The sequence below is a fragment of the Sinohyriopsis cumingii genome, chromosome 4, assembly GCF_028554795.1.
Source record: "Sinohyriopsis cumingii isolate HCF-2022 chromosome 4, ASM2855479v2, whole genome shotgun sequence".
Lineage (NCBI taxonomy): Eukaryota > Metazoa > Mollusca > Bivalvia > Unionida > Unionidae > Sinohyriopsis > Sinohyriopsis cumingii.
Genome location: NC_142964.1, coordinates 139475900 through 139485440, shown reverse-complemented (window position 1 = coordinate 139485440; position 9541 = coordinate 139475900). Strand labels below are relative to the sequence as shown.

Below are 9541 nucleotides of genomic sequence, written 5' to 3'. Positions count from 1 at the left end.
CGGCATTTTAAGATTCAACTGGGGACAATGATCAAACTTGTAGCGTGATGATATTTTACCGGCTAATAATATCTGAAGTTTTTATAAGGTTATACAGTCACCAGGACCCCAAAAAATGTTTTTTGCTTAACCCCACAGACAATCAAGTCACACGTCCATATCACAAGATATGGTCGTACATGCAGCGACATCAAAACATGTACACATGTCTGCATATTTGCCAGCACGATTTTCATACGTTGTTCCTGATTTATTACTTTTAATTGGAACACTTGGAGTTATTAAGGCAGTCCGTGGTAGACGTGTACTTTCAGGTACGTGTTACTCATCTGGCTGGTCACCCGCTATCCCAGTTATAGATAGATTCATGGGGTCCTTTCCAAAAAGTTTATGTTTTTGGAAGACAAAGGAGGCCGAATGAGGATCATAGACGCGCCAGTAGGAAACCCGTAATATAGTAATTGAACCTGTTACGTTTCCAACTATGTCCTATCACGAAGTTAGTGTAGGCCAAAGCAGATTGCGAGAAAAAGAGGGCAATAAAAATTAATGCGGGTGACATTTACGCTTTTACAGACAAAGTTAACAGAATAATCCCCGTGGCTGACCCAAGCGCACCTTAATCAGCTTAATATGGCCAAACAAAAGCACACCTCTGTGACATTAAAGTTATCCAAGTCAGAGTTGCAATAAATGCAAAATATCCAATGGTATATTTCCATTCCTGACTGCCAACCCAGCGTTGTAGCGGTTGCAGCTCTGGGCGTTGCAAAAGAAGCTGCGTTAGGGGTCGCAAGAAATACATCCGGTATGACTCTGAAAAAGGTGGTGGGACGACGCATAAGAACGCAAAAAATCGTCCATTATCCAGGCGTGGAAGCCAAAGACTCCCGAGGGGAAGCTGCCTTCAGAATGTGGCCTCGCTGTTGACCGGTTTTGATTTACTCGCGATAACAAAGTCACTAACATATTTCCGATGTTTCTTTCTGCGGGATGAACTGAGCACAAGGGAAACTGTCATCATCAAGCAGCATTTAACAAACTGGGACTCACTAGGTCGCATACGTTGTAACGTCTTGAGTTTGCAAGCCCGGTTGCTGTTGACATCGACCTGGGCGAGCTTGTGGTTTTTAAAGATAAAACTGGAAAGCTTATTTTTGAAGCTGCGAGATGCCGTTGCAAAGAACCTGAGCGAAATCAACGAAACTGGGGAATCAGAGACGCTGGTTTGTCGGTTGCGTTTATGAAGAATTACACTAATATAACTGAAGCTGTGATTAAACAATACATGGATGCAAAGAGTTGCTATCAACACCATGTGTAGTAATAGCATGGGGACTGATCAACTAAATCTTGGCCACCGTGAGGAATACTATCCAGCCGGGAACAACGAATGGCCGGGTATTTTTGGATAGTTTAGCTGTTTTCATATACCTAAACGTCACATCTTAAATGCGCCCGAGTCTCGATCATATTTATTATATCTTAAGAATAGTTCATAGCCGATTGGGTGTAATTTATTAATATATGGTGTCCAGCTTGATGGTTCATCTGTAACACGTACCGGATGGGACATGTTAAAATATCTTTTACATATAAGACAGCAGTAAAATTAGTCGCCTGAGATGAAATTCAGTTCAAATGACTCCACAATTATCCGGATGGGTATTTGACCGTCTTTGGCGTTTGTGTCTAAGATAAGATTTATCATTAAGTGGTGAATTTGGACCACGGTGATGAGATTGTGGAATTTGCTGACGGGAGTTGGACAGGCTGACTAGTGATGCCAACATCAATTGTGATTTTGTTGTCGCTTGCTGGAGAATATCTCAGTGGCGTTAAACAATAATCTTATACATTGAAATATAATCTTGTTAAGTGTCATAAAGAAACAGACAGTTGGGAACACCCTGATGTACCAGTACCAACTCTAAGCCAGCTTGAATTAATTGCATTAGCACGCAAAAACGCTCATTCACAGAATGCCATGCATAAATCTCTCAGGGATTGTTTCTACGACGATGAGATTGAGTTCACCAACAAATCAACCTAGGTTGCATTCACCGTTGGTTATGTTGCACCAAGATTAACTCATTCAAGAAAAGAAAAATCTCAACTGTTATTTAACATGGACGCAATTGACCGTGTCACAGTTTTTCGACGAAGATGAGACTGGTCGTTTCAGAAACTATTCAGTAATGGAGTCAGTGTTGTTTTATGTGAACGTAATGCTAGTCCCCAGAATGCACTATCGCCAGAAATTTAAATATTATTAGACATTTAATATAGTTTTATGGCAGTGTGTTGCACCTAAAGAAGGCCAGGAAGTCGAGCAATTATACTTCGCGATCACATTATTAATAGAAGAACTATGAGAGACCGTACAACTTTATCGACACGAAACAAATAATCGAAGCAAAACAACAACTACGAGATGAAATCACCAAGAGAACCACGCTACTCGTGAAATACAAACGTGTGTGTGTGGTTGTAGATGCTATTTGCGGAATCACCGCCGCTCCCAATGTTGGCCTCGGTGTTGCTGGAATTCTGACCATATCAACTACCATATGTACTATCGAATTTGTTGTCCAAGCTGTATCAATAGCAACCGGTGTCGCAGGCGGTACTACTAAAATAATCTCACAAATATGTGCCTATTCAGAACATCTCGCGGCGGCACAAAACAGTCTCAATACAATCGGTAAACTATACTCGACGGTCATGGTTGAATTTTACACCGTGCTGGCGGATATGGAAAACCACCTATGATTCAGAGCACAGATAGAAAACTTGGGCAATTACAACCCTGATTTACAGACAGTGAAAATCGATAAATGTTTACATGTTTGCCAGAGTAATGAATCGCCAATAAGAACTTCACTTATGGGGATCATAATCAACACTTGTATATTACTATGATAATAGCGGTGTAATTGGTAACTGATCTAGGCCAAAGTCGTCTTCCCCACATGAGTATTCTCTTGCGGGACGCCTTTTAATAACTTCGTTTTGCGGGTTCGCGCGCAGGTTCGCATGCATTAGCGTGGGATGTGAGGACAAAATCATACAGGTGGGTGGGTGGGTGGGTATAAAAGGATTGACTTAAATCAGTATATAAAAAAACTGTTAGTAACATACTACAACGGTAATTTCATGAAGGATAGAGAAAAAATATAGTATATAAATATGAATGGATGGAGTGATACTTCTGTAGATAACCAAATTATCGGATTCATCTTTTTTGTCAATTTTGACCCGTAGTGTGTGCCATAGATATGTATTACTCAAGAATTCTGCAGAAATAAATAGACCATTGATGCGCTTTAAAAGCAGCGCTGTCATTACTAGGTATAGTGTCCTAAATTTAATATTTGGTCATTTTGTAGTACATGTTTGCATCGCATGTGATTTCTTTAACTGAAAATATGTGTGGTATCTTCCAGCAATCAGCCGTTGGAGATTATCCCCAGAGACCTTACATTTAAGGCTTGTATTGACCGTTTAGGAACCAGCCTAATTCTGCGTTATACTTCTTTCGCTAGGGGTGAATATTTGGACATAAAGCATTGCCATGGCTCGAAATAGAGTTTTTACATCGCAGATGCGCAATGGAGACAATAAATCGGATGATGCGTTTAAATGCATGACCTCTAAATATTTTTTTTTCAATGGAAATATTTATTGACGTCTTCGAGGCCTGAATTCGCGATACTGAAATGAAATTACTGGGAAAATTCGTTCCGAACACATAATCAGTTTGAATGAGCGGTTTGCGAGAGATCGTCTCATTCTTACTGATTCGGTCTCTCGAGATAGCGATTTGGAGCCTCGAGGATATTAATCCACTTGGTTCTAAATAAGAGAGAAAGAGAGAGAGAGAGAGAGCATTGTGATTATGCCTACTTTTTAAAGTTACTCTTGAGGGATCACGTTTTCGACTCTAAAAGTAACAAAACTTGCTGGCAACTCTTCATGACCGCTCCGGTGGCCTAAGTGGTTAAAGTGTCCGCCTATGATGCGGGAGGTGGTGGGTCCAAACCCCCGCCGAGTAATACCAAAGACTTATAAAGTAGTACTAAAAGCTGCCTCGCTAGGCGCTCAGTGTTAAGAGGTTAGTGTTATGACTGGTCGGCCTGGTGTCAGGATATAATGTGACTGGTGGGACATCATGCTAAATGTCTTCGTTATTATGCCCCAGTGCTAGACATCGCTATAAACTGCCTCAGTGCAGACATTGTAGCGATATCTCTAGAAAATTGTTAAAGCTGCGTTGAAAATCAAAATGACACACACACACACACACACACACACACACACTACTGGATGTAGTTAAATTATGTGTGATCTCGAAATTTTGATTATTCGTGATGGAACGGTTGATTTGAGTAAATTACAGAGAGTTACTGAAACGTACTTCCTTATTGTCCGTCTTGAGATCACTTAAATTCCGGTTTCGAGATAGTTAAGCTTTTCGACTCGAATCAAAACTTTTTACGCTATCCTGCACGTCTGTGAAAAACAAAATGAAGGCTAAGAAATGGATCTTAAGAGCTAAATTTAGCGGATGGCCTTGTCCAAGTAATTTCAAATTGCTTGAAGAGGAAGTAGATGAGAATTTAAAAGATGGAGGTATGTATAGTCGTAAAGTATTAATCGAATAATGAATACACGTTTATGCAAAAAAGGACACTTTCTGTTTCACTGTTTGTCTGTAACACGTGCGCGCACATTGACACACACACATACACACACACAACAGCAACAACAACAACCACAACAACAATATCAAAAACAGGGTTGCAGTCAGGAACGGGAACCTAGTGGGTTGGCGATTACTTTAGAGTATTTTGCATACGGATGTTTATTCAGCCTATGGCTCCAACATAGGGACGAAATCATGTACCGAAATACAAGAAAATGCATTCATGCAGATGTACCTACCACAGAATATGTAATATATCGTTATACTAACAGATGTACCTACCACATAATATATAATATATCGTGATACTAACAGATGTACCTACCACATAATATATAATATATCGTTATACTAACAGATGTACCTACCACATAATATATAATATATCGTTATACTACCCAGGGACAGTATATAACACAACATACCCATGTCAAAGCAGACGTGCATGGTCATCTATCTTGCTAAAAAATATTGTATTAGAGTTCGATAGGTTAGATACCAGCTTTGAAGCAACAAACCCAAAATTCCTAATTATGACCGTATTCCTATACTGAGTATGGAAGATAAGTACAAATATGTGTAACAAGAATTTGCTGAGAAAAATAAAATAAAAAGCCCACTGACGTCCTGTACCGCCAGGCTAAGTACATGTATTCAATCGGGTGGTACGTCCTTAGATATCAGTATAAAGGAACCGAACCTTCCAGTAAGGGAGCATGCATAGGCCATGCAGTTATTTGTGCCAGAATTGAAGAAAACATATGCACATGCTAACATAGGCACACTCTGTGTGCTGTCTTGTAAATAACGTTTGAATCAATCAGTAGAGTCTGTAATTTGATCATGAGTCTGAACACAGCCTATTGTAATCAGCGAATCATAAAGTGGCTAACCAGATAGTATGTGGAGAGGAGGACGATTCGGATTAGGAATTTTTATTACTTTACGACATTTTTACTTTTTTCAATTGACATAATGTATATAATAGTGTCTTTTCCCCCCAGTAAATCAGAGCAAGAATGTTTTTGTCCAGCTATTTGTGGGCAGCACATTTATATACCCCCCCCCCGCATATATTACCCCCCCCCCCCCGCAAAATTAAATGTCAGGTGTTTAACTTGTAACCAAACCACGTTGCATTTAGAATCATACTTACAAAAATTAACTTACATGCACACACGCACACGCGCGCTAAACACACATATACAAATTTTAATTGATTGTATGATGTTTCAAATCTATTTTCAGAGGTGATATGCGAGGCCATTTATCTCAGTGTTGATCCCTATATGAGGTATGTATGTATGTATGTGTGTGTGTGTGTGTGTGTGTGTGTGTGTGTATGCATGCATGCATGCATGCATGTATGTATGTATGTATGTATGTATGTATGTATGTATGCATGTATGTATGTATGTATGTATGTATTATTCATGTTTATCAACGTTTTTCGTGAACACTACCTACTTTATAATAAAGCGGATAATCTCTAAAGAAAATATACATGTAATATTAAAAGGAGTTAATCGAAATCTTATGTTATATGTATTAAAGGATGATTTACAATATGTTTTATATAGTAAACAGTGAAAAAATTAATAACATGAGATTCTGATCAAAGTGGGAATAACAGGAAGCACGCCCCGTGTTGATAAAGGGAACCAGAAGTGACAGTAATGCACAGATTTGATTTCAATAAACGATACTATACTACATTTCGCTATTATGCTAGGACATGTTGATTGTAAGTAGGGCATGCATTTTGTTCTAAAATGTAGCTATACAGCTTGCCGTCTATTCCACTCATCATCGTCAATAGACGACAAATAGTCAGCCCTGCTTCCATGAAGTGTCTTTAACAATATATCATGTTCCTGATGGAAATATCGCTCCCATCTCTTACCTTTAAAGTGTCACTCACTCTCTCAAGGAAACATTGCGTTCTGCAAGTAGCATTTCGCAACCTAAAATAAGGTGTTTCGCTCTGTCATCAGGCATTTTCTACAGAGTTTACATATCAAAGGTTTAACAACAGGCATGACATATAGTTTAACTATTTCAGAGAGAGGCCATAGATGTTATGTAATAGAAAATCATGTCCAATAAACCATATGTTACTTGGTTTTAAATCTAAATGAATGTTTTGGAAGTGAATTCAGTCGTCCATTAATTTCATATGTGCTCTCCAGTTAGTTTCTTCATTATATTGTTTTGGTAACACCAGCAATGTGCCCATTCCAAACCCTTTTACTGCGTAGTCTAAAAAAAATGCTTCCCATATCTTATTTCATTGTTATACTATCAATGTATAGTATAGTGAATATCTTTTTCCAGACACAAGACCACTGGCCCACACACTGTCTGTTGACAATGGATAATTTCACCTTGGCTACGTATGCTTCCATTGACCAAAGTCTTAAAGTACTGTACTTTGTCTCTGTAGGCGAGTATTTATCCAAAGCTTGCATACCTCTTAACACAAATCGAGTGTTTCCATCATGACCACAGATTGCATGCGTATAGAACCAAGGGCAGACCAAATTCTTTTTCAGATTTTGAGACTTGTTAAGGGATTCATTCAGCCGTCTCTGATACTAATAAAATAAAAGTTTAACAAATGTTTGCCTTTACGCATGATTCTTCATTTTCGTAGTTTGGTTGTAAGTTGTAAGCTAGAGGCTAGAGGTATGCCGGTATACTAGAGGTATGCCGGTCTATTAGAGGTATGCTGATATATTAAAGGTATGCCGGTATACTTCTTGCTTTGACAAATGGAATTGGACATTTGTCAAACAGAAAAGTAGAGAAACAGTCGTTCTTTTGCTAGTGAACAAAACAGTGCAACTTTTATCTGCGTTATATCTCCACTTTCTCGCGAAGTTGGAAACTGTATCAAGCAAATGTTGCATCCAGTGATGGAAAGCAGTGGAGGGGTGGGGGATGAACAGATCAATTTTAGAAGGGTCCATTCGCGAAAATAAAGCTTCCCACGAAAAATAAAAATACAAGGTCAATAACGCCAAATTGAAGCCTCTAAAAGACCCGAGATTTTATCTAATTGGGTTAACTCATTTTGTTGCTTTATTTTTGTTTTCAAATTGTTGTGTGTGTTCGTTTACCCGTCGGCCACTCAATTTTTGTCGTCACCCACTCCCCTGCTGCTGTCTTTTAACCGAAATGTTTTCAAGAACTACATGATATCGCGATCGAGGATCATGTAAATGTATTGTGATAAATCCGTGTGGGGTAGCTTGCGCTTTTGAAAAGATGTTTTTGAAATTAATCATATCCATATCTCTTGAGCACCAAGCCTGATGAATGTTTCGCAGAGTATGTGTATCGGCTCTATTAAACACAACTAAAATATTGCAGTTATCTCATATTACTTTAGGTATTTGTGTATATCGCTGAGTCACATAAATCACGTCTATGTTTTTGTGCCTGCCTCGAGAAAATATCCGAGCTGGATTTGATTGTTTGTCCATTATCACATCATCATATACTACGAGATTATTAATAAATCCATCGAGGTCATCTACAGATAGGGCTTCATCAATATTAGTAATAAAATCAATAATAGCATTACCATCCTCGTCCAACAATTTTGCATTTTTATTAAAAGATTTAAGAACATCGTAGAATCTCTGATCATTTACAGATGCTGCTACTAAATATAACTTATCCCACTTGAGCAATCTCATTATCAAATTAAGAAAAAATTGCGTCTTACCAGACCCAGATGGACCTATGATAATAAATCATATAATTTATATTGTGTTCGATGCAGAGCACGCACCCCGAATAGTGGATTAACAACAATAATAATAAAAAATAAAATAATGCGCACTTAAAGGCCAGTTTGCAAAATGTGGTACAAAAATAAATATTTATCTCCGGACACAAAGTGTCTGACGGTGATATCGCTGCTTCACTGAGAAAATTACCAGGAGCTCCATGGGCTAAATACCTAGGAGAAAATCATCTTCCTGGATATAATTATTGTGGTCCTGGAATCCGACTTGATATCCGACTTGACGAGAAAGATCAGCCAAGACCTGGAGAGTATCCAATAAACGCGATTGATCAAGCATGCCACTTACTATATGTAGCGTATAAAAATAAGGATTCACAACAACGACATATTGCAGATGTGAAGTTGATTCACTCGTTAAATTCCATAAAAAATAAATCTCTCAGAGAAAAACTTGCTAGCTTCCTAGTAAAATCTGCGATAAAGGGTAGACTAGTGCTAGGGGCTGGTAATTAATCAACCTCTTATTATGATAATAATGGAATCGATTTATAATAGACCACGAGGGTATTGGAGGGGTAATGCAGCGATTAGTAAACTTGCTGATGGAGCAGGAGTCACACGTTAAGTAGCTGCAAATTGGTTTGCACGACAGGCAATATGGCAAATTTACCTACCACTACTTACAAAAATTCAGTACGCACATTTTGATGTCAACACTCCCAATGAAGTTCATCAAGCAGATGTTTTGTTTTTACCACGCGATACCGTTAAAGCACGCACATACAAGTACACGTTGACTGTTGTGGACGTTGCAAGTAGGTATAAAGGAGCAGAACCACTATCAACTAATACAGCAACTGAAGTTGCATCTGCAATTGAACAAATTTATCAACGTGGTGGTCTACGACGGCCACAGTTGCTACAGGTTGATCCTGGCAAGGAATTTCTTGGTGCAGTATCATCTCTGATGAAAAAACATAACGTCAAAAAAAAGACAAGGACATACCGCAATTCATCGTGATCAGGAAATCTTTGAACGATTTAATCGAACACTTTCTGAGCGATTGTTTGGATATCAAAAT

General features: G+C 38.5%; 1 protein-coding gene across 1 annotated transcript in view; it reads left to right on the top strand.

The window, feature by feature from the left end:
• The first annotated feature begins 4465 nt into the window (after nt 1-4465).
• The window catches only part of LOC149802193 (prostaglandin reductase 1-like), a 71401-nt gene continuing 66325 nt past the window's right edge, over nt 4466-9541 (top strand). Inside the window, exons 1-2 of the mRNA XM_089956606.1 lie at nt 4466-4632; nt 5954-5999. Coding sequence (XP_089812732.1) covers nt 4527-4632; nt 5954-5999 — 152 coding nt within the window. The 5' untranslated portion in view covers nt 4466-4526. The remainder of the gene's footprint in view (nt 4633-5953; nt 6000-9541) is intronic.